General features: G+C 43.3%; 1 protein-coding gene across 2 annotated transcripts; it reads right to left on the bottom strand.

Moving 5' to 3' along the window:
- Nucleotides 1–9: 9 nt before the first annotated feature.
- On the bottom strand, nucleotides 10–22140 carry UPF1 (UPF1 RNA helicase and ATPase). Of its 2 annotated transcripts, none has more exons than XM_068661758.1 (24): nucleotides 21497–22140; nucleotides 15722–15864; nucleotides 15208–15297; nucleotides 14476–14643; nucleotides 13413–13593; nucleotides 12698–12859; nucleotides 12020–12104; nucleotides 11743–11841; nucleotides 11431–11548; nucleotides 10616–10775; nucleotides 10377–10495; nucleotides 9922–10086; nucleotides 9481–9595; nucleotides 9153–9296; nucleotides 8486–8699; nucleotides 8151–8268; nucleotides 6602–6758; nucleotides 5465–5607; nucleotides 4653–4827; nucleotides 3854–3935; nucleotides 3540–3701; nucleotides 3064–3281; nucleotides 2514–2636; nucleotides 10–2398 (listed from the first exon to the last, which is right to left on the bottom strand). In XM_068661758.1, the coding sequence occupies exons 1-23, from the start codon at nucleotides 21719–21721 to the stop codon at nucleotides 2517–2519; spliced, it is 3363 nt and encodes a 1120-aa protein (XP_068517859.1). In that variant the 5' UTR covers nucleotides 21722–22140; the 3' UTR covers nucleotides 10–2398; nucleotides 2514–2516. The 2 variants fall into 2 exon arrangements, with proteins under 2 accessions (XP_068517859.1, XP_068517860.1); XM_068661759.1 differs by having other exon boundaries at nucleotides 11431–11539; nucleotides 21497–22139.
- Between the last annotated feature and the right edge of the window lie 2719 nt (nucleotides 22141–24859).

The following is a 24859-nucleotide window of genomic DNA, read 5'->3' as shown; positions in this document are numbered from 1 at the left end:
GGGGCCACCTTGAATGCAAGAGCTGTTTATTAATATTTTATTGATGACAAACAGGTTTAAAACAAACTGAGACAAAATCAAAAAAGAGTAACACCGTGCTAGCACTGATGTCTGGATTTATAAAACTCAGAATAACTGCTACAAAGGAAAAAAACAGCACAAAGCAGAGGCAGGCATTCTCATCAGTGAAATAAATGGGGTGAGGGGAGAGGAGGGGGTTACATTACTCAATGGATTGCATTGCACAGAGGGTTACAGCTTAAACCTATCTGAAAAGTCTATGCAACTACGCAGCCTACAGAAGGAAAAAAAATTAAAAAGCCCTTCGGCAATGTTAATAAATAAAACAGTCCATCTTACAAGGAAGGAAGGTGGCCTGTGTCTCCATTCTTTCACATTTTAGAAGTCTAAACGCTGGAGGCTTTTTATGAGAAAAGAATGGTTTTCGTTTCTGGAAAGTTTAGTTTATTTTGCAGTTCCCGAACTACGTTCGCTGCAGGACCGAACAAAAATTTTTGAACACCTGTTCCATTTTATGTGCACACTACTCACGGTTTGTGGGTATGCTACACCAGGTCTGTACTGGGGGAGAGACACTCTTGAAAAACTACAGCAAATACAGGTTATGAAAGCGGGTCAACACTCTACAGAAAGGACAGTAATGAAAGGGCTTTCCCCCCCAGTTACAAAAAGTGGGTTTTACATCATTTAAGTACATTCATATGAGAGGTATTTTGAGTTCCCCCAAAAAAAGACTAGAAACACTTGGAGCCCTTTGAGTATAAAGCTAACTTAATTCAAACTTTAAAAACATCTAGGTTAGTGAATCACACTCTACTGATCTTTGCCAATTAGGAGGTAGAGGTTAGTCTAATTTAGGGATCCAATAAAAATGGGTCTGTAGGAATTTCAATTCTCTGCGCTGTTTCTAAAAAGGTTTAGACACAAATAAAATGCTCCCAGTGTTCCCATATGACTTATTTAAGACATGGGTACAACTTAGAAATTGGATGGCTTCTCTTATGTGCTGTTTTCAGTTTTGACTTCCAGCTATTTCTCAAGCCAGCACTGATGGCACAGCCGCGTGCGCTACCTGAAAAATAGGCTCCGGGTTTGTTTTTCAACACCTGAATCTTTCAGCTATATCTGCATTAATCACCGAAGAAGCCACACAAAAGCCTAACCCATTATCTCTAATTATACCCATCCATCAGAGGCCACCTTCCAACAACTGCCTGCTTTGTCCATTTTTCCAACCTGCTTCGGTAACATTGTAGTCTTTACTTCAGAACCAATATAATCCCCAGTTTCCACTACTTCTTCCCCACATCTGAGGGAGCGAGTAAAGCAGGCCTGTTAGCATCTTTTCCTCCAGGGCCGAAGGGCACAGGAACCCATCCCCTTTCAAGCGCAAAGTTCATCTTACAGAAAGGCTTGTTTTTCACAGAGTAGAGTCCAGACAGTAGCCAATTAAAGCATACAGAAAACACTTTGAAACCCTCCTCCTGCTCGAGCGCGCAGGCTCCTTCCACTCTAACTGCTATCCAATGTAGGAAGAAGAGGCTGATTGCTGCAACTTTAAATCACACTGAAAGTTCTCAAGGTTGGTGCTCTAATTTAGTTTTAAACTTTTTGTAAGCTTCTCAGAACAAGGATCTCCCAGGTCCACCACTAAGATATTCAGAGACAAACTTCTAAAAATTCAGTGCTCCTTTGAAAGCATCTCTTTAAAACCACCTTGTCACGAAAGACCCGTTCAGAATGTGGGCGACACGATGACACTAGGATTTCAGAGCCAGTGTTGGACAACAAAACCTCCATCTCAGAGTTGAGCATCAGCTATGTTCCGCTGGATTTCTGCTTGGCTTGCTGTCACTTAGTCAGGAACTCTCTCAGATACTCTGCTTCTAAAATGTAAACAGTTACTGCTAAAATATAGTACCCCTTTAAAATGAGAACAACTCTGAGATGAGGGTTTTCCTCTCCCCGTCTGCTCTGAAAAGTAATGCCCTGCTCGCAAAGAGAAGTATGGAATGAAGTGAAACCTGCTTAAGGCCCTTCTCTCGAGCTTGGTTGACTGGGGGAGCAGGGACTCAGCTGACCACTCATTTCAGGGTGAGTTGCCTTCCCAGTGAGGCGCCAGCCAGTCCTTCGGTGCTCTCTCTCCTCTCCGGTCAGTCTCCTTGTCTCAGTGAGCTAGCAGTGGGCTCTCTCGCGCGCGCTCCTTTCTCTCTCTCTCCTCTCCGTTGGTTGGTTTCTTTCTCCTGTTGCTCTCACACAGTGGTGCTTCAGTTTTAGCAGTGGAAAACAGGTATCCATTTTATTTTATTTTTTTTATTACCCAGAATAAAATGCTGATGAACTAAGCTCCACACAAGCTTAGCTCTTCTTCCTCAACCTGAAAGCAAGAAAGCAAAACGACAGTTGCATGACAGATGCCACAAGACAAACACTGCTTTCATCAGCATAAATCAGGGAGTAAGAAGCAGAGGAGTGAACCTCGAGTGCCTTACACTCTAATACTGTGACAGTCCCGTCACTCCGCCATGTTGATATGCGCGTTCACCCTGGTAAGTAGAGTCCTGTGACAGCGCCACGTCAATCTGAGATTTAAACTCATCACCAAGGTAACTGTCCTGAAAATGAGAGTGTTTGTTAAGCCTCTAACTCATCATCAAGCTCAAGTGCTCCCTTACACAGCAGGATATCTGGCAGCCAACATTAAAGGAAGTCTGAGATTTTTGGTTTTCGGTTTGCTTTTAAAGTTGACCCCATTTTGCTGCAGAATTACTACAAAGAGCTTTGCAGTAGCGAGCTGCTGAACAAGCTAGCAGTTCAAAGTTAAGGCTCACACTGAAGTTGATACATGCAGCACTTCATTCCTCTGCCCAAATGTATTTAGCAAGTCCACCGAGTGGAGGGGTATGAAATGGTTTCAATGACTGACTCATTGAAAACGTTTTAGCTCCCACTTACCTCAATTCTAGGAAACAAGGACATACGCACACACCACTGACATAAAACCCAGGAGAAAGGGCAGACTGTGCATCAAATTCTGCTTACCTGTGATAATTCTGGTTGGGAGAGCCCAGGCTGACTCATCTGTGATGGCTGACTCATGGAGATATACCCCTGAGTCAGTGGACCCTGGGAGAAAGGCTGGGACACCACATCTTGGCTCGCTTGACTATTTGGAAGGTTTGACTGACTAGTTCCAGGAATCCCAAAACGATTTTTCTGGCGCCCACCACGACCAGTCTTTCCTTTTGGCGCCCCACGTCCTGGAAAAGCATTATTCCAACCAAGAGTGAGAAGTTTCACAGACACAAGTGTGTGAGAATTAACTGTTCTATAAAGTCTTGATGACTCACAAGAGGCAACACTTCATACGTACTCCATGTAGTTAAGTGAAGAGAAATCAATACAACTGAGATTTAGTAATAAATCACATCACCTACTCTCACAGGAGAGACAGAAAACATCCTCCCACTTCACACCTAAAACGTGGCTTCTGCACCATTTCATTCTTGCCCCCATACCTGCAGCTGGTCCGTTAGCCTGGCCAAAGTATCCCGGTGGTGGCATCGGTGGCATCACGAGGTTGAAAGGGATAGGAATGTTCATAGCAGTGACGTGGCTGGGGCCGGCACTAATCATCCCGATCTGGTCGTGGGTTTGGAAGTACATGTTGGATGGGCGCCCTGGGGAGGGGAGGAAAAGCCAGAATGATTTCAAGCATCCTGAATGGGTTGGTAGTGGCTCTTCCAACACTTCCATGTTTGAAGTAAGATACCTTACGTCAAGAACTAATTTATAAAATCTGCAAGGGTGTTAATTTTGACAGCTTCTTTACCTTGACTGCTCCGGTCATAGACAGATCCTGGAATAATAGCTTCACGTGCATCATACATGGCAGTAGTCATGAAACGGGCACCCTGAAAGCATGACAGCAGTTAGACAAAGCTTTTGCACAGACAACTTCGCGCTGCAACTTGTGCAAGTTATTTTGAGTAAGAATTCAGTAGAAACTCCACAGTGTTTATCGAGTATATGTTATCTGAGGAAAGCTATTTCTAATACATGGAAAACATCCAACTTTTATTTCAACCACATGGTGACAACTAGAAAAAAAAAGACTTTACAGACAGCCTATTTAAAACTGAAATATTCAATGAATTTTCAAGTCTATTTTGAGGTTCTGATAAAAGTTTTCCCTTGATCTATTTCTACCACTGTCTTTGTGATGGCTGACAAGCTTCTTTTCCCCCTTCCCCAAAACAACTACTTATATTAAATAACTAAGATAATTCTCAGCTTCGCAGCACTGTACCTAAAAACTTTCAAGAACGCCTCCCTGATGAGCTTGCTATGTCTAAACACAAGGATTATTTGATGTTTCACGCACCTAAGAAGTTACCCCTACATGAAATTTTGCAGAGAATAAAGACAAACACACCAAAAAGGCCTTTTCTACAACTGTTCAACTTAAACTGCACCTTACTTGGCCACAGTCCACTAACAACACAACAAAAATGGAAAGATTTTGGCGTGTGAGGGTATGCAGGTGACTCTTCATTCCATCCAAAATTCATCAATCAATCCCCAATTGCTTCATGCTGCAGATATCTGAGGGACAGGAGAGGTAAACTTACTGGGTTGATAGTATTGACGAGTTTTCGGGGCTTGCTGAACTGCATAAGGCTTTCCCGGAGGTTATTCAGTGGTCCCTCCACTAGAACTTTCTGCTCCTTGTAATAATTCAGCAGGTGATTCCAAAGTGGTTGTTTGGAGAGCGCTTTTGGGTTCCCAACAATAATTACTCCATATCTACAGAACAGCAGACAAGCACAGAAACTAACATTAGCCATAACCTAAGATTAGCCATGCCATAACCATGTAAATCAAGGCATCTTATAGAAGCCCACGATGGTAGCGTAGGAGACCCTGGTGTAACCATTTTGTTTACAGCAGAAGACTTCTGTGGTATGACAAAACACTTGAAAGGAGATTGCTGCAGTCAATTTCTCAATAATCACAGGGTTCCTTCTGCAGGCTTGCCAAACATGTCAAAGTGCTCAACCAACCAAACACGTAACACTGCTCTAGAACTCTGCAGACACCAAGGAAGCCAACCAAGGCAGCGTTGACTTCACACAAACTATTCTCAGCAATCAAATCCGTTTTAAGCAAAGCAAAATGGTAAAAGTGGTTGCTGAGAAGGACTAAGAAGCAGTTGAAGGGAAGATTTCTGTCCTGCAGACGAAGGGGAAGAACATGCTCGTTTCTACAGACTACCAATACCAAATGGGAACCTGTTAAATTGAGAGTGCTCTAAGAGAATGGGAGAATCATCCACAGCTTCCTTTAAGCAGTTGGGGTGGGGAACGGGCCTGCCACCCACGAAACTCAGATCTTTTGTTAGCCTGTCTGGACCAATTTTGTGTATTTTATAATGTTACTTTACCTTGCTCTTGTTAGAGCCACATTAAGACGCCTGGGGTCATTCAGAAATCCTATTCCTTGGTGTTCGTTGGCCCTCACACAAGAAAGGATAATAAAGTCCTTCTCTCTTCCTTGGAAGGCATCCACACTCGCAATTTCTACTTCCTGAAACAGGGGAAAACACGTAAATCACAGAAGCACAGTGCCTAACAGTTGTACTACCAACAGGTATTACAAAATGTGTTGGCCGCACACTAACAGTTCCCATCGTATGGGGAAAAATGTTATTTTCCTCATGTTGATGATTTGGTAATTCCACTGGTCACTAAATAGTTTCCCTAAAAGAGAACAGACAGTCTTAAGTTTAGGGCAAATTACTTTTTATGTTTGTACGCTTTATAGCTTTACAGTTCTCGTATTTCCCCCCAGCTGGCATTTGCACTACAGAAAGCATCCCTTTTCTAGGTATGTTGCCAGAATCTGCCTGTTCCAAAACCTCGTAGTAATACAGCTCCAGATTAGCACTGCTGCTCCCATCTATTAAGAAACCTGAATAAGAGGGACAGATCATTCCTGGCAGGAACAGAAGTATTTCCACCGAGTTTTCCTTCAGTGAAAACATTGCCCAAATTCTCAATATTGCAAAATAGACCATATTAAACATACAACTGTCTTGTTTGTAGCAACAAGTTTTAGTGTTTGGTAGATGAGGCGCACTGATGGGAGGACATATTCCTAAGCAAATAAATAGTATGACCACCAGAATTTATGGAGCTTGGTTTCCTGCACGTCTCTTGGTTTGAGATGCTTTTATCTAAGACACAAATTGACTAAAGCTTTTCCACAGCTCAAGCAGCAATGACCTTTCCCTTCTGTGCCTCAACAAGTCCTCAAGGGATGGACTCGTTGAAGCTTTCCTTTCAACAGAACTTAACAGGGCTTCCTCCTTCATCTGGCAAACTGCTCCTCTGATACTTACCAGCATTTGCTGCCTGCTAAACTACTTTCCCTTGGTCTAATTTAACCAAGATCAACTAAAATGCTCAGAAATTACTAAAGAATAGATTGATGCCCAAGAAATCAGGCTAAAAATGAGGATTTCATAATATCTGACTTTTCTGCATCCAAAGGTTCCCTTGTTTGTGTAACGACTCCATACCTGGTAGAGTTTTGTATGCAAGGAACCACTGAACTGCATGTACTGCACCAGATAGGATCGTTGACCTTCATAAGGAGTAATAATTCCAATCTGATCTGGTTTGGCTCCAGCTTTCAATAGCTTTGTAGTTATCTTCTCTACATTGGCAGCTTCAGTCCTACAAAAAAAAGGATTAATTTATCTAAGGAAAATTAAGGCACTAGGTCTAACTGTTTTTAATTAATGGGTTTAGAAATCTTGAACATGTATGCTATGCTAGTCTTTTGTTAGAAAGGCTACTTATATCTCAGAACTACACAACCAGGCTTCCTGGAACAGCACAACTCAGGTAGGCCACCATTCTGAAACATAACTTTTCAGCAGAGTTAAATGTACATGTGCACTTTGAGATCATTAAAATGTTCCAGCCTGCCGTACAAACAGATCCTTCGGTTCCTTTATCTTAAAGGTTTAAATATAGAATGTTTTTAATGCCAATGTCCCTGTCAGCCAACTATTATGCCATTTGTTTGTGCACAATCTGGCTTGCTGCGTTCAGTAGTCTTGCACATGCTGTTCGTGAAACTGACTGAGATTAAAAATATCACAGCAGATATTTTTTACAAGTCGGTCTGGTTTTCCTTCCAGGCACACGAACAAATGCATACAACCCAAAGAAACAAAGCGTTTTAAGCTCACTGTTTGAAGAGTTGTAACATACAGAAAAAAGGTTAAAAAAAATTAAATTCCCATCTCTCCAACCTTCTCTTGTGCTACCTTACTCCCTTCCAAAATCTACAAGTTAGGCATCGGCTTCTGGAGTTATTGGAATTCAGGCACTGAAAGGGGACTGGACCAATATTTTCTGTTGCAAATGCAGTCAGTTTACTTCCTGGCCAAAATTCATCCCACTTGCATTAGGCATCAATTGCCCCATGCTCCTCGTACTATCAGTGAGGGAATACATATACCTCTGGAGAACAATCCAAACCCACTTAAGATCTGAAATGCTCCCACTGGAGCCGCCTTTCTCTATTCATTTACTATAAAGGGAGCCTAGGGCAAATCAGCTCTAAAAGGCAGGCTACTCAGCCAACCTGCACTATCTTTGATGACAGCAGTTATTAAAAAACACACAAGCAATTTTAATCATAATAAAATGCTGCTTCCTGTTAACTGTTAATTTAGGAGGAGGAGTGCAGAATACAACAATCAATAGCACTGGAGTACTGTATTGTGTGCCGGGATATGTTTGAGATCTATGGGCTGGCTAGTTTAAAATACAGGTGCCGCTTCCATGGAAACAAGTAAATTCACCTAAAACATAAGCCTTTATTTGGGCGTTTTGCCTTTATTTATGTGGCAAGGTACCAGAAGTTCTGGTTAATGTAAAATATTACAAAGTCTCTGCCACAAAGTCCGTAAGATAGAGAAACGCTTATATATTTGGTTTGGAACCATATATTCTACTTCCCTTTGACTTCATTAATTGTAACTCATTTATAACCTCCCTTACACTTGAAATACTCCAGGACAAAGTATTCTTAAGTCAGTCAGTGTTGACTTTTACCTGTTTAAGTAAGAGGTGCCCGAGCTGGCAATTTCTTCCTGTCCTTGCGTAACGTAGAAAAACATCGGTTTATCTGGCTGCGGCCACTGGAAATCAAATCCTTTTTTCACACGGTCAGCTGAAAAGTACCAAAGTAGTAAAAAGTTAGCACTATTGTACTACAAAAAACACTCTTACATCAAAGCATCTTCAAGATTCAAAACTTTAAGTGCAGTGGCAATTCCCTTTTTAAGGGAATGCGTTTAAAAACTCATCTAGATGAAAGATGGTCTTTCCTTTGATCCTTAATGACTTGAAGAGAAAACAATCTCTGCAGGAGTGCCACTCTTACTCACCTGCAGTAACACCATTCTGGAGTGAACCCTCGTAGAAGATATTGGATGGAAAAGCACTAAGTGCAGGATGCATGCGGTACTGCACTTGCAGGCGAATCGGGCGAATCCCCAGCACCACGAGCCTCTCGAAGAGAGACTGAGACAGGCCAGCCTTCGCAGCTTTTTTACACATCACAACAGGACCAAGCTGGCAGTGGTCACCTACAAGGATAAGCTGTGGAAAAGAAAAATGTCATCAGTGGCAAAAACGTTCTAAGTTCATATTCTCTGAAACCTGCCTAATAGCTAGAAGTGACAGAAACAGCCGTCTCTAAAATATATTTGGAATTAATCAGTTTGACTTGTAATAAAATTCATATTTAATTTAAGGCTTATAAACCTTTAGTGTCAGCTAGCTATTCAGCCATACTACTGATCATTTTAGAATAAGATCTTGTTCAGTCTCCAGATTGTTTCAACAAGACCAATATGTTCTAGACAAAGATTGTGCCACAGAAATAGATGTAACTAATATAACTAGCACAATATAAAGTCACTTACAGACAACAGTATTCAAGAGTCTTCCCTGAGAGGAAGGGATTTCGTAAGCCTACACACCTAAACTGTAAGTGTAGTCTTCACCTATTTATAAAACCAATTTTCTTTAATGAAATCCAGGGGCTCCTACCTGTTTCGCTCCCAGGACAACTGGCACCATGCACTCTGGCTCAGTAGCCTGGGTGCTTTCATCAATCAGAATGGAGCGGAACTGCATCTTTGCAAGCCTCGGATCACCAGCTCCCACACACGTGCAACAGATCACATCTGCATTCTGAGACAAAAACACAACTTAAATTAATCAAGTAGGATATCAACAGATAATACTTCCCCATGGAATGGTACTTAACAGGAATCTCCCAAGTTAAATTGTACTCTAGTCTTCACCAATAAATTGCAGCTAAAATTGCAGCGGGAAAAGGCAGAAGTATGAACTACTAGATCTGATGGAACTTTACCATAAGTAATTCACGTTCTGCTGTTCGTTTTAGTGCACGGTAGCGCTTCTCATCAGCAGATGACAGTTCTCCAGTTTCATCTTTAAGCTGCTGCAGTTTCTGAAGCTCTGGCATGCTGCAAAAACAGGAATTTTGCTTTATGGGCTAATTAAAAACAATTTAGGATTACAGTGCAACATTTTAGATTTTGACGTAACACTTCTTGCAGTACTACAACAGCTCACAATGAAGTCCTTTATATATTGCCACAGAAACCAAAACAATTGTTTTCAAATTAAAAATGACACATGTTCAGAACCAAAGGTTATTACATCAGAAAAGCACAGTCACTGTTACAGTTAAACAACTGTGTCCCTCACAACACTTAAACTTGTGATTTTTGTTTTTTTGTTTTTGCCTTTTTTTGGTGTTTCTTCTCCTCTATCCCCAACAATTCCTTACCTATCCATGTTTCTGATCTGGTTATGCAATGCCAAGAAGGACACAGGAGAGTCAATTGCCTCACGACTTTTAGCACACAGACGAACCACCTTCAGTCCAGTTTGATGAATCTTCTCAGTCAACTGATCTACAGCTATATTACTCGGAGCACAGACTAACACAGGCCTTGAAAAAATAAGCAAAAAAAAAAAAGAAGTTTGTGAGCTATAAACTTTTGCCTGGTAGACTTGCAACACAAATGACTGTTACTATACATGTCCCCTAAAAATAAGCTACTGAAAAATTACCTTCTGAAATAAGCAATAGAACAATTGTTCTATTGTAGAACAATACTGTTCTACAAAATCATTTCAGTTCAGTGATCTTAAAATGATCTTAATGTTTAAATACAATCTGATTCTTCAGACCATTAAAGACGTAACCTCATACATAAAGATTTAGAGAGAAGTTCTTACCCATTGCCCTGTCTAGCCAGATGATAGACGATTGTAGCTGATGTCACTGTTTTTCCGGTACCAGGAGGACCCTGAATAAGGCTCAGAGGACGCTGCAGGACAGTCTTCACAGCATAAACCTATAGAATTTTAAGACTATTTAGCATTCCTTGCACAGGAAGCTATAAAATCATTCAACCTTTATTCATAAATCCTTTGTCATATTCTTTGCATGTAGTAAAAAATGGAGACGATGTTACCTGAGAATGGTTGAGATCAGGAAGTCCTTGTGCTGTAAAGCGCTTTGGCAACTGACATTTAATAATTACATCTTCTACCTCATGGCCTAACAGTTTGTGATAGATGTACCCTGACACTGAAGTCTCATCCACAGCAAATGTTTTCAAAGCACTCTGCATTCTGAAATGAGGGAAGGACAGAAAAAAAAGTCAGTATGACCTCATACGTAACGATCTACAAGTGTCCAACACAAAGGTTATTTCAGCCTGATGGCAGATTTAAAATACCCTGGAAAAAGAAGACAATGCAAAGAATTTACTAACAGAATTAAGAGGCAAAAATTAGATTCCGAGAACACAGATTTTTTTTCTCCTAACATGTGTAGTACAAAATATAACCAGAAAGATCTGCAGGGAAACCAGCCTTTGACAGAGTTTGCAGCAGAGATCTTCGGTGCAAAATCTGAAGAGAAGATGTACTTCGTACATCTCTTCCAGGAAAATAAACTCCTATCTTATAAAATGCAGTACAGACATGTCTCAAGTCTACTGATGCCACAGCTGATGCAATTGCCTTGAGATTTCAGCTACTTAAAATGATCCAAAGTTTAGGAGAGCAATTAAAACAGAGAGCACTTCACGACAGTGTTTAACAAGCTGAACTGCAAAACAGTTTTTCTTTTAAATTCCAAATGTTATGTGAGGATAATTCTTCCTACTTAGTTTGAAAGTTTTCTTGATGTATTTGCAACAAACCTTACGTTCAAAATGAGAAACACTGACAATATACACCTACTGTTTCCATTATCTGCCAAGTTTAAGTGCTTTCTCAATACCTGTCAAATGAAGTAGACTTCCATACAAAATCCACTTGGAAGTTATGAGTAACTTCCACAGGGGCTCCAACGCTGCTCCTCAGCTCAATGGCTATCTCATCACCATAATCTGTAGAACCTCGTTAAGTAGTAATCTATAGCAAAAATTTGAACTTTATTTTTCCCGATTTTGATTTTTTTTTTTTTAAATCAGATGCCCACTACCGAAATTGCAATAGTTTCAAAATTACTTTTTTATGTGATTTAGTGGTTTCTTGGAGAGACTTGAGCCTTCCATTAAGCCTCCCTAAAGGCACGTTAAGTAAAGGATACTATCAGGAACTTTGATAACATGACCAATTCCTTTCCACAAAGGGGCCAGGTCTCCTTTATACCTCAAGCAGATCTCATCTCCTTGCATTAGACGCATATCTACAAAGGAAGGAAAAAAAAAAATGTTCTCAGAATATTCACCAACGAACAACCACCTCCAACACAGAAACCCTACAGGAGTATCTTAAATGCCAGGCCACATATCACAGCTCTTTAAACACTGATGTTATTTACCCAGCATAAAAACACACAAAACACACAGTCAAGATGTCATTACCTGAATCAGTCTTTGGCAAAGTGAAATAAGCAATTCTTTTCTTGTTCAAGCCCAGGTCCCATCTGACTGTGATGTTATCTTGGGTCTAACAGTAAAGAAAAGGTGAGTTATTATGTTCTTAAAGAGTTGTTCACCAGCTACTGCAATCCTTACTGTCCCAATACTTAAAAATAATAGAGAAATACAAAACGTGATGTTCTAATGTCACAGAACCAAGTATACATATTTACTCTTACAGACTCAGATAACACCTTCTGGAGAAGTTAATTGTTTGATAAAAGACTTATGTAGTTAATAGTAAATCAATCACCACTTGTGTTACTCTTTTTAAAACAAAAACCCCTCATGAAGTGCTTACATGTCCCCAGTATAAAACAAGTTTGACTGGAAACTGACTGACAGAAAGGTAACTGCATGTTATGATAACATAACAGAAGGTACCAAGTATCAGTTCTAAGATAGAAAAATATGATTCTGCAGAAGACAAACTTTGAATGCAGAAGAGATGAAGTTTAAGTGTTTCAAACGTCTTTAAAACCTCTGAGTTTTCTCCTTTCCCTTCCCTGACAAAGACACTTATTTCACTCAAGTCTCTTTTCTATTAATAGCGACTAGATATTTGATAGCAGAGATCTAGTCAGAATTTGCCCTCAAACAGGTGTATTTCAAGCATATTACCTGCGACTCTTTGAGCTTCTTGTCATAGTCAGCCTCGAGCTTGACTAGAGGACCAAATATATTCTGGTATTGATAAGCATCTTCATATCTGAGTAGGACATGCTGTGGCTCTTCATCAACACCAGGCTTTTCTAAGTCCTCAAGAGTTGCAGATGGATTTTCCTAGAATTGAACATACAAATGTTTGTGCTTAAAACTTTGAAACAAATCTCACTCACAAAGAGCTATAGTCCTGCATTTTACTGCTACAGAAAGTTATGAAGGCATAACAACCTGTTAAAACTACCAAGACATTATGCCATGCTCACCTGCATCCAGTCAAGTTTGATCTGCATTAACAGATGTACAGAAAAAGTTTTGAAAAAAAAAAAAAAAAAACAGTAACTGTCTACCAGTTGTCAACTAACTAGTCTTAGCTAGTCATTAAAGCCGAAACAAGTGAAAGACTTGATATGGTGAAATTAAAGTCGCTTTTCCACATTGCCTGACAGTTGAACGTGACATAACAAGAGAACCTTGGGATGAAACTTTCCTCCTTTAATCTCCTAAATCCTCTGATCAATTTCCAGTTGTGCTGCTTGTGAAAACTGAAAGGTTTGAACCTTGTGTACATTCCCTGCCTCACACCGTTGCTGAAACAGTCTTATCCCTACTTTGTAAGGCACAAAACTAGGACTTGGTGAAACATAATTGGTATTTGAAAAGCAGCACGTACCTTCCAAAGTTCTTCCAGTTTGTTAATCTGCTGAGCTGTAATCTGACGTGCTCTCAACTGTTCCTGCTCAGATGGAATCTTCACCAGCCACGAAAGGAAACAGCGATCTTGGATAAGAGGCTGCCACTGTGAACTGTCCCAATTAATATCCTTTAAACTGCTCTGACTCGCACATGGCTGCCTGCACAACCAAAACATTGAAGAAAATTATTAAGTTAGACAAGTGTAAGAAAATCTACCACATGAAGGATAAGAACATGTTTGTCTTGTTCCTACAGCAACTCTGGTGTCTCAGTTACGAAAAAACCAACATTAGCCTGATGATCTATTTCATTAGTTCCTGTATTTGCTATTTCAACATTAGGGACACAAGGTAACGTAAGTAGAATTTCTTATGCATTTCTAGAACTGAAAATTTCAGCATCTAAAATAATTAATATGACACACTTGGAAAGTCCATTAATATTATGCACATACTTATCAGAAAACACCTGGGATTACTTCCATCTGTTATTTAAACAAATGGGAGAACCTGTTCTGTAAGAACACACCTCCTACTGTCAAATGCATGGCAAGTGACAGCATTTAATAAAAATCCATACAGAGAAGGCCATGCTTTCTGATATGTCCTGTCAAAGAACAGCTTCCAATTTACTCTCATCTTCAAATTATTCTATGACCTGACAGAAAAATTTGTTCTGCAATTCCACCATTACTCCACTAGGGCTCCAGAGTCATTTCCTGATCTGTTACTTCTCCAGAGCTGAAAACAGCTTAACACAGGGGAAAAACACCTGAATTCTTGCAAGTGAGACAGCCCTTAACGGAAGAACTTTTCTATAGAATGAATATATTTGCCCAGCACAAAGAAAAAGAAGTTTCTTTAGATGAGTGTCTAGAATTAATGAAATGTATACAAATAAATAATGCAGTAAAGAAAAAGTGGTGGCAAAATAGAGTATAAAACATATTTAGGTAGAAAGTGAAAGGCAAGCATTGCCATTTAGAAATAACATTATGCAATAGACTTGATGTAAACACGCCAATAAAGGCATTCTCTCACCTGCACAGCAAAACAACCACAGAGTCTGCCTTAGCTGGAATAAAGCCAAGGAGAAACACATTACGACATCCGCAGTTATAACATTCCAAGACAGTCTCTCCTAGAGGTCCGTCTTTATGGAGAGTCACCTCTTTGCACTTCGCTCTCACAAGATGATTCACAATGTGGCTGCAACCAGAGAAGACATACATTTATATGCAGTTAATAGGAAAGCCAGATTTAGCCCTAACTCTACGTAACGTAGCAACACCATCATTATTAAAAGATAAACAAAATCTATTCATGTTTTGGCATACATTAGTAAGACCTTGCTCTTTTGATCCTGGCAAAGATGAACATTAACAATGTCAATGGTTTCTCAATGCATGAATACTTTAAAGTGAACATGAAAGAATAGATAATGTGTGAAGTTTTTTTGTTTTTTTGTTTTTTATGTTATTAATGATTGGAAGCAGCTTCCTGAAGCTCCACAGGTCAAAAACATCAATTATACTGCTTTGCAAGAACACAGGATGTGGGGGAAGAAGCAACAAGCTCATGCCACAGAAGTAATTCAAGTTTTGCTGAGATCTAGCTGTATGCTCAAAAGAAAAGCTAGAGGAGGTTGGAGATTCACATTCAAGTCACAGAGTTCAATTATCACAAAAACAGAAGTCACACCCATTATGCCACTTCAAAACAAACACTTTAAAGCAAGATTGTCAATATCACCTCCATCATTCAGTCACTTACCTGCCAGATGTATTTCCACGCCCATTGCAGAACCACTTCTTGCTGGTGTTGCAGTAAACCACACAGGCAGGGTCATGGATACCACAGTAACTGGAATTAAAACGAGGAGAGGAAGTGATTGGGAAATTGCTTATAAGAAAACACAAATACAAGATTTAATCTATCTAGTAGCATGCAAAGTAAGGAGAAATGAAAGTCAGGAAACACAAGAGTTGGTAGAAGTGCCAAACATGAGTTAAATTTCTGTTCTGAGCCACAAGCATTTTAACTCTTCCCATCATTATCATTCCTAGACTGTTTTGCTTTGTATTCCCTGAGAGAGGTCAAAGACCTACTGGAAGTGGCAGCTGTCAGAGCACACGAGCTCACCAGAGGGCACTATTTTCCTACCAGTACCTATCTGTCTCCAAGGGAATTGCTCTCAAAGTCCCCAAATCCTCTAAGCATACACCTTTCACTCCACGTGCTCCTGCCGTCTGGAAATAATAAGTCTGGGGCAAAGATCAGCTCTTACCTGCAAGCATGCACAGGAAGATCCTTTGTGTAATAGGTATCTTCTTCATCTTCTTCAAAGTTCAGCTCTGCCAGAAGCTGGCTGGTTTTAGCTACATTATCATCTACTGCTCCATTCTGCAGAATGCCATCGGGTCCATTAACCTGAAAGACAAGGTCAGTGTTTAAGTTACATAATCAAAACATACTCCAGAACAAAGCCAAGAATGGCAATTCCTACTCCTCTAAGAAAAGACTTGTTTCTAATTTAGGAGAAATTCTGAAGGAAAGAAAAAAGCTAGTACGAGCTAGAAATACATACGGCTTTATATAATCAATACTTCCTTCATTAGCTCCTACTTTACAGGTTTATTTAAACGACAACTGATGAGTAGGAAAAGTTAGTAATTCAAGGAAAGAGTTTTGCTTCAGATTACATTTTTCCCTACAGTCCTACACAATGCAGAATTTCATACATTACATACAGAATCAAACATACCTGCATAACAACACTTCAGGTATGAAAATCACTATTGTATTACTTGGAACTTATTTCAGCCACCAAAAAACGTCCTTTAAAAAAATGTCTCTCTACATAAGTTAACCAAGAAACCCACAAAATTCCATTAAAACTATGAATGCAGCCCAAGTTTTCCTAAAACCACACTTGAGAGATCGTGTGCTAATACAGCACACCAGAACAGGTGTGCTCTTTCCACTGCTGATGGACTAACTGCCAGAACCATGAAGTTCTGAAGCATTTGGTGCTGTGTCAGCACATTTTACACACCATGTTAAAAATAAACACCTTTCTGGCAATACCGAGTACAGTGCTGTTACCACCAGGAAGGAGCAATCAAAAAGTGTGAACGTCACAAAACAGATTTTAGCATGACTAAAGCAGCCGTGGCCCCTTGGGACTCGCAGGTGTTCTCATTTAATTCGTCTGCTGTCTCAGCAGACCAACAGCCACAGGGAACTTAACGTGTTGCTGTCAGGAACCCCCAAGATGGCCAAAGCCCTCACCCCCCAAAGCTCTGTTGACTCAGTCACTTGATTCTTGACTTGTAGAGCAAGATCTCATTAAAACCTGAGAAGAGATGAGTGCACCTTTTAATCCACGTTAACTTTGAGTGCAAAAAAGATGGAAAAGTAACCCCAGCAACTACAACAATCAGCACAATATTAACTAAACATTTTGAATGAATGCTGAGGGAGTTTCCCCACCAGACCAAAACTGTCGGATACATAAAAATCCAGCTGTTTTTGACAAATATTTAAATAACTTATTTCGTATAGTGTCAACTGGTGTCACTCATGGCACTTCTTTATCAATATAGTATTTTAGTAAATCTTTAGCACTTCGACTTCTGGTGCAAGTTGTCAGAGCACAGTTATGAATATCTGATAGGAGATAAGAAAGCTGTCCAAATGAGAAGTGCTCTAATCTTTATTAAAATATTTTTAAAGTAGTTGCCTTAGCATTTAAGCTAGCAAGCCAGAACAAGCCTGCTTCGCTGGAAGTCTCATCCAGGTTCCACACAAACTAGTTTCAGTACTCTAAATTAAAATTTAGCAAACAATTACTAGAGTTAATTTTAAAATTAAGTGTGCAGTGCTTCGCATTCACCTTCAGCAGTAAGGGACTGGACTCAGCACCACAATCTTTATGTTGTTATCTTAAAAAGAAGCAAGGTGTGTTTACGCTGCCTAAACAGTTCAATGTTTTATTGATATTACCTCCAAGAATTGGCTTGGGGAAATCTAACGAATCAGCCAGGATGTACACTCAGTAGCACGTGCAAAAGAAGCATGAGGAGTAGGAATAAAAAACTGCAGTAGCATACAACAGCTCATTAGTATGATGAACCTGAACACCTTCACAGCTGTTTCAAGATAAATATCCAGTTTAAATGGTGTCACTATACAAAATATGACCATAGCTTATTAACTGGTCAAGGCATAGGTGGTATTCCAAAGCCACAAGTTCACCTGAATTAATTGGAAGCACAAACACCAGGCACTCCCAGGTGCACCTTCTGCCAGTCTCTTCTGAAGAGCCCTAACACAGCGTTACACACATTCGTTGACAAACAATCAGTTTTTCAGAAGCTCTTTTAAAACTTGGATTGCTGAGCAGGCAACATAATTGTACAGCTTTCTTTCCAAAGGCAGGAACACGAGCAACTACAGCACCTACAAGCCACCTGTCCTTCCACACAGGTGACTGCTTGTACCCTCCGGAGCATCCAGCTGCCCAGGATGAGGCCTTGGCAGGCACACGACGAGGAAGTGACTCAACTATTGTTCTAAAACCCACTGCCACGTTAGCCTATGTGCATATTATTAAAAATCTGGCACCGTCGGCTGTTGTATAAGGGCGGGGGGGGGCTTCTCTATTTTAAACGCGTTGACTGAAACTTCTGGCACAGCACCTTTAACAGCTACATCCAGCGAGCTGCAAACTTCAGCGCTCTCAAACGACCGCCAAGTTGCTCGGCCCTCCTTGGCTCCTTTTCAGCCTCTGAAAGGCTCCTTTTGGCCTCTAACATACCGGTCAGGAGGCAACAGTGAAGGTCCAGGGAACCGAGCTGCAGAACAGGAACTCGGGTGGCACAATTTATGCAGCAACTTTTACTCCCACGTCCCTGAGCCCCCGGAGCGGTGGCAGCAGCGTTTCAGGAGCATCGCTGCTGCTCCTCGCGGTGCCTGTGGCTACCATACAGCAGCCCAGGGCCAACAGGTGAACACAGCTGGAGCCACGCAGCACAACCCTACTTTAAAGCAGGGTAAGTCAGGCTGTAGTGAGAACCATGAGAGTTATGCAGGCGTTCTGGACTCCTGTTACAAGAGCCCAATCAGTCGTGACAACGCACTCCAGCGCAGCGCAGTAACCGCAGGACACCCAGGCACGCTGTCCCAGTTCAAGGCAGTTTTTTTTCTCGTGCTTTAGAAAAAACACACTTTGGGATTTGCATAGATAGCCAACTGACGATTGTTTGTAGCTACATTAAAGCTAGAGAATATTTACTGCGCCTTATTAGCACCTATTATACTTATTTGATCTCTTTCAAAATAAGGAAGTGCGCATTACTGACACCATTCACCCTCGGGATGGCGAAGGATACGCTGCGTGTCCTGGTGGGGACCCGAGCAACAAGGAGGAAGTTGTTCCACGGAGATAAAAAGGCTTTGGTGGAACTGACAACTAAATCCTGCCCCCGCCTCCGTCAGCCACTGGCTCAGCTCTGCACACATGAACGCCAGGTGCTGCTCCCATCAACAACGCATGAGCACGTGGCAGCTTCCTAGCACCTTACCAAGCCCTTGCTGGGAGAGCAAAGAAATAAGGCAGAAATCAGAATTTATCTTGAAATGAGTAGACAAGGCAGCTTGTGGTTTGTTTTAATTACTCGTTAACAAGGGAAGTTTAGTTTTCTGAGGAGAAAACAGTCACTTGCTTCTTTGCTAACCTCTCACTGCCTGCAGTAACATCCTCTAAAGCTACCAAATGGACACTGGGATAGGAAGCTCCTGTAGCACAGCTAAATCAACCACATTTTCTGAAGTTCTGTGCTTTGTCTTGCCCAACTGATCTTTCTAAGTATGAGGACACTAAAAAGGTGCCAAAGTGAAAGAGTAAAATGCTATACCTCTGGTTTTTATCAACATGAGATAAAAATATTTATACAAGCTTTTTTTTTTTTTTTTTATAATCGCAGTGACAAATTTAAACGAAGCAACAATGCATGCTTAGTTTAAGTTTCGGGGCCTTAGAAGTAACGTATTTTGTAGGTGCCCTGCCAAAAAAACATAATAAGCTTACATTATTGTTCAAGGCAGCAAAGCCAGCCCCCCCCAGATCTTTAAACGTGCTCCGTTTCTGATCTTATCGCTGATGAGACCATTGAAAGGCACAAGTCTGAACAGAGCACAGGAGCTGGGGTTTGCTGAACTTTGGTGCGGGAGCACACCCCGCTCAGCACGCTTCCAAGGGGTCTGCTGAAACAGGCGTCCCCCCACGTGTCCAGAGGGGAAAAGGACCAACAAGACAACCCCAAGAGTTCACACACAAACCTAAAAGCACAAAAAAAAAAAAAAAAAAAAAAAACTTCTTCCTGCCTGCCAGGACAGACAGTTACAGACATACTAGCACCTGAATGTGCTCTCCAGATTTTTTTTCTTCTTTTACTTCAAAGGCTTTTCAAACATGTTTAGACAAAAAAAGACAAATTAATCCACTGGTCTAGTCTTTTAGCTTGCAAAGCTTATTTTGGAGTAGTTTTTCTTCCTCTTCTGGCCAGATATACTCTACTGAGAGTTCTGGAATGATCACGGCCATTAAGGCTTTAAAAACACAAAGATTTATTTAAACTATTTTTTAAAATCAATTAACCATACACAAACACTGACTACACACAAACACATTTTCCTATTTAATAATTTTGATATTTCAGTGCTCAAAAGGGGGTTAAAAAGGCTTGCTTTGCCAAACCCAGATTCTAGTACTAGAAGTAAACACAAAATAAAACAAACAGCCCCCGGGGTCTCATCTCTAACTCCACTTTATAAACACTAACCTAGAAGCTGTGACCAGGCTGAACGCTGAGCATTTGCAAGTGTTAACAAAGTCATTCAGCGTGTCCTGGGATAAGGCTAGGCAAGGATAATTCCACCTTCAGCCTTGCCCTGCACACCTGTAGGTTTTCACTGCCTGGGCACGCTGACCTGCTTCACGTTTGCTCATTTCTGTGTCATTTACAGACCCCAGTACATCAGTTTTTGCAAGGAAAAGGGAAAAAAAATTAAATCCACTCTGAGTATTTTTGGTTCAGGATTAACAACTTTTACCTACAGCACTTCAACTCTTCTAAACTCACGCCCTGGAACATGGATAATTTACAAACATTTAATTGTTAATACCAGGACTATATTTAGATAGGTGTAAGATGTAAACTTCACAACGTATTCTATAATCTTTAAAGGCAGATCAGTTTGACTTTATTTTTTGAACTCTTTTTTTTCTTCATAGAGTCAAGTTGTAGGACAGCAAGGAGCAGTATTTTTATTTACAACACTTCTTGGCTTGTACGTGTATAGCCCTAGCTGCCTCTTTTCTTTCGTTTCTAAATTGGTAAAACATAAACACAGCCACCATCAGACTACGTGAAAAAAAACACTTTTAAGCGACGAGGAACCGGACCTCTGAGCACGAGTGTGAGGCCGTATCAGCTGTCACTCCCATACAAACCCAAAACAAACCAGCCTAGCAACTATACCGCAGCAAAGGTGGCAACGTAGGAAGGAAAAAAAAAATAGTAATAATTAATTAATTAATTAAAAGCGCACGGTGGCTGGAGTCGAGAAGAAAGGCGATTTTTAAACGGAGCAGCGCTGAGTCCTCGCAGCATCCAACTTCCAGCAACAGAACGCTGCCTCGGATGGGATTTTAAAGAGGAAAAGAAACCGAAATCGCCAACCCCCCCCCCCCCTCCCCTCCCCTCCCAACCAGGAGCCTTCGGCACCGCACCGGCGGGCGCCGCCCGGCTGTCAGGAGGCCCGGAGCTCCCTCCTCCGCCCCGGAGAGCGGCGCTCGGTGCCAGGCCCGGCCTCCAGGGGCCGCTTCCCCTTCTTCTTCCCCGGCCGGGGGCCGAGCTCCGAGCCCCGGGGGCCGCCCAGGGCTTCCCCTCGGCGGCCCCGCCCGCCCCTTCCGGACCCCCCCCCCCCCCCCATCTCCTCCCCGGTACCGGAGCCGCCCCCCCGCGTTGTGTGTCCCCCCCCCCCCCTCGGTACTCACCTGCGCCTCGATGGGGCCTGGCGGGCCTTGGGCCGCTCCGGGGGGGCCTTGGCCTTGTCCCGGCCCTGCCTGACCGGGCCCTGGCGGTGTCTGGGTCTGACTGGGGAGGGTGAAGTCGGTAAACTCGAACTCGGAGCCTTGAGTGTCGGCGCCGAGCAGCTCGGCCTCCTCGGTGTCCAGGAAGGTGAGGGTCTGCGAGCTGGGGCCGTACGCCTCCACGCTCATGGCGGCGGCGGTGGTGGCGGCGAGGAGGAAGAGGAGGAAGAGGAGAAGCGGCGCTTCTTCCCCCTTCCCCCCCTTCTCCCTCCTCTCTCACCTCACCTCAGCCCGGCCTCACCTCACGCAGCCCGGGCCCCGGCGCTACGCCAGCGGCGGGCTCCGCCGCGCGCACCAGGCCGCGCTCGCTCCCGCCGCCCAACGGAAGGCCCCGGGGGCGAACCGAACCCGACGAGGGGACGGAGACGGAGAAGGGGGAACCCTGAGGGGAGCCTTGAGGTGGGGGGGAACGCGGGGAGGAGCCGAGCGGGAGCCCAAAACGGAGCCGAGCGGCCGCTGCCGCCGCCGCCGCGCGCCAAGGCCTGGCCCTGAAGCGGTGACGCGCAGCGCGCGGCCCCGACGCCCCGCCCCGCCCCGTGAGGGGAGGGGAGGGGGGGGGGGGCAACGGGGACGCGGAGCGCGCGCACCCGGGGAGGGAGGGAGGGGGGCGGGGCTGCAGCCTGAGGGGGCGCGCGGCGCCTGGAGGGAGGGGGGGGAATGGGGGAGGGAGGGGGGGTAAGGGGAGGTTGGCGCCAAAGGGAATGGGGGAGGTGAGGGGGGGGGGAAGGGGGGTGGGGACGGGGTGGTGATTGATGGAGGTGACGGCCAATGGGCCCTCGAGTGGAGGTGGGGGGGGCGGGGTGAAGGGGGCGGGGTGGGGGGTGGGGGGGGAGAGCGCTGAGGGGGGGGGAGAAGTCGTGAGGGAGAGGGGAGGGCGCCCTGAGGGGTTGGGTGGCGTGAAGGGGTGGATTGATTGCCATGAGGGAGCTGATGTCCCTGAGGGAGTGGATCGATCGCTCTGAGGGAGCAGATCAATCGCCCTTAAGGAGCACGTCACCCCGAGGGAGTGGATCGATCACCCTGAGGGAGCAGATCACCCTGAGGTGGCAGATCAATCGCCCTGAGGGAGCAGATCACCCTGAAGGGGCGGATCGATCGCCCTGAGGGAGCTGATCTCCCTGAGGGAGTTGATCGATCGCTCTAAGGGAGCAGATCTGTCACCCCGAGGGAGCGGATCGATCACCCTGAGGGAGCAGATCGCCCTTAGGTGGCACATCAGTCGCCCTGAGGGAGCTGATTGCCCTGAGGGAGCAGATCAATCACCCTGAGGGAGTGGATCGCCCTGAGGTGGTGAATCAATTGCCCTGAGGTGGTGGTGGATCACCCTGAGGGGGCAGATCGATCACCCCGAGGGAGTGGATCACCCTGAGGTGGCGGCAGATCTCCCTGAGGGACTGGATCGCCTTGAGGGAGCGGATCGATCGTCCTGAGGTAGCGGATCGCCCTGAGGTGGCTGCAGATCACCCTGAAGGAGCAGAACACTCTGAGGTGGTGGATTGATCACCCAGAGGTGGCAGATCACCCTGAGGGAGCAGATCGATCACCCTGAGGTGGCAGATTGCCCTGAGGTGGCTGCGTATCACCCTGAGGGAGCGGATCACCCTGAGGTGGTAAATTAATTTCCTTGAGGTGGTTGGCATCTTCTCCACAAAGGGCCCCGGGACGGTTGCAGGGAGGAGAAGAAGGGCTGTGCTGGCTGCCAGCCCTGGCAGAGGCAGCAGCTGCAGGGTGTGAAGCCAGGTAGTGCCCCCGTGGTGCCACCAGGTTAATGTGAGGGGCCTGGGGTAGGTGTGGGGGCAGCCTGGGGCCTTCATTCCCTCCTTCATACCACCTGAAATTGCTGCAGCCTGCCTCATGTCCCCATTTGAAGGGGTGTGTGGTGTCTGCTACCGGAGGCACGGTCTGGGCAAGGCTGCTCTGCAGGGATGTTAAGAGTTTTGAGACAGACGTGCTGATTAAGAAGGATTTGGTATTATGGTAATGCCTGCTCCAGCTGTAATACCTATTATGCCTGTGATACCTAATATAACTGTGTGATAGTCTGAAGGCTGAATTGGTACGAGATGAATGCAGTGGGGTGGGCCGTGGATGCTCTCTGGAAGATGAAGGACTGGGCTGCGCGGAGATGAGTAGTAGTGCATGCTTCAGTCCATAAATAAACAGCAAGTTTGGGATTTGGGTGCCCTCATTTCAACATTATTAGCACAAACCAAAGATCTTCTAAGGTATCTCCTGGGTGTTGTGAAAAGCATTGATTTGAAAGGTTAGGATATTCGGTCCCTTTTCCTTAATAAAGCCTTCCCGCTAAGATGCAAATATGTATCAGTATACAAGTATATAAGTAACTTCAATTTTGTTCTTGCTTTTGGTGTAGGGTAAAGCCTGGAACGGAAGCAACATACCAGATTTGCAGCTGTGAAGCTGAAAAGATCTAGATGAAGATTGAAAAGGATCTTTGTCCTAGGAAAATAGTGCACCAAGTAGAGGAGGGGAAAAGAAATAAGTAGAGAGAATGCAGGAGTCATCACTTCTACATACAGTTTGTTTGAATTCATCTTAAGCTTTAAGCTTCTGTGAAGGAATAGACTATACCAACAGCTTATCGTAAAGGTATCTTAATTCAGAATTCAGATTAAAAGAGGCTAATCAAACATACCACTAAAATCAAAAGATAGAATGGAAAATTGATTGTGGACTTATGACTGTCACGTCAGCTCTAATTTAATGTGGTGACATCAAGATAAGTCAGCGTGTACTCACATGTAATTTCATCAGTGTTAAAAGACAGTACAAATGTTGAGACTCTTGATTGCTGAAGTCGAAAAGCAATTAAATTAGAACCCACATATAATCTGCTTGGAAAGCATCCATAGATAAACTGAATCAGTGCTCTCTTACAACAAACCAGAAACTAACTGTTAGATAATATAAAATCTGACTTGAAAATGAGAGCTAATCTGAAGAAGAAATTTGTAAAACTGGGTAGGTTGTTTGGTATGAACTCCTATTTACGAATAAACAGAACACACTTGCAATATCTGGCCAGTTTACAAGAATCCTCAGAAGTTTTGGAAACTGATCAAAGTTTTGATGTGCTGCTGTATTTTTTTCCCTGTCCCCTACATAATACAGAAAATAAGAATGCTTTTAAAGAGAAGTTCTTTGGAGAAGTCACTGAAAATTGTAGATCCTGTACTGACTGTGCCATCTGAAGGTAAATTCAGCTTCTGATGGGGAAGCACCAGTGCCCATTGGCTGTGTTCGTGG

Source organism: Anas acuta, chromosome 26 (genome assembly GCF_963932015.1).
Source record: "Anas acuta chromosome 26, bAnaAcu1.1, whole genome shotgun sequence".
In the NCBI taxonomy this organism is placed as follows: Eukaryota; Metazoa; Chordata; class Aves; order Anseriformes; family Anatidae; genus Anas; species Anas acuta.
The sequence above is the reverse complement of the archived record's forward strand: the minus strand, read 5'-3'. Positions and strand labels throughout refer to the sequence as shown.

Bases quoted from the DNA above. Each gene is read 5' to 3' on its own strand.
- UPF1 (XM_068661758.1), bottom strand. From the start codon at position 21,721: ATGAGCGTGGAGGCGTACGGCCCCAGCTCGCAGACCCTCACCTTCCTG. The intron at 13,594-14,475 runs GTGAGAGAATGC...TTGGTTGTGCAG, and splicing joins GTGGTTGTTTTGCTGTGCAG to GCAGCCATGTGCGAGTCAGA. The intron at 3,936-4,652 runs GTAAGTTTACCT...TCATGCTTTCAG, and splicing joins TCGTCAATACTATCAACCCA to GGTGCCCGTTTCATGACTAC.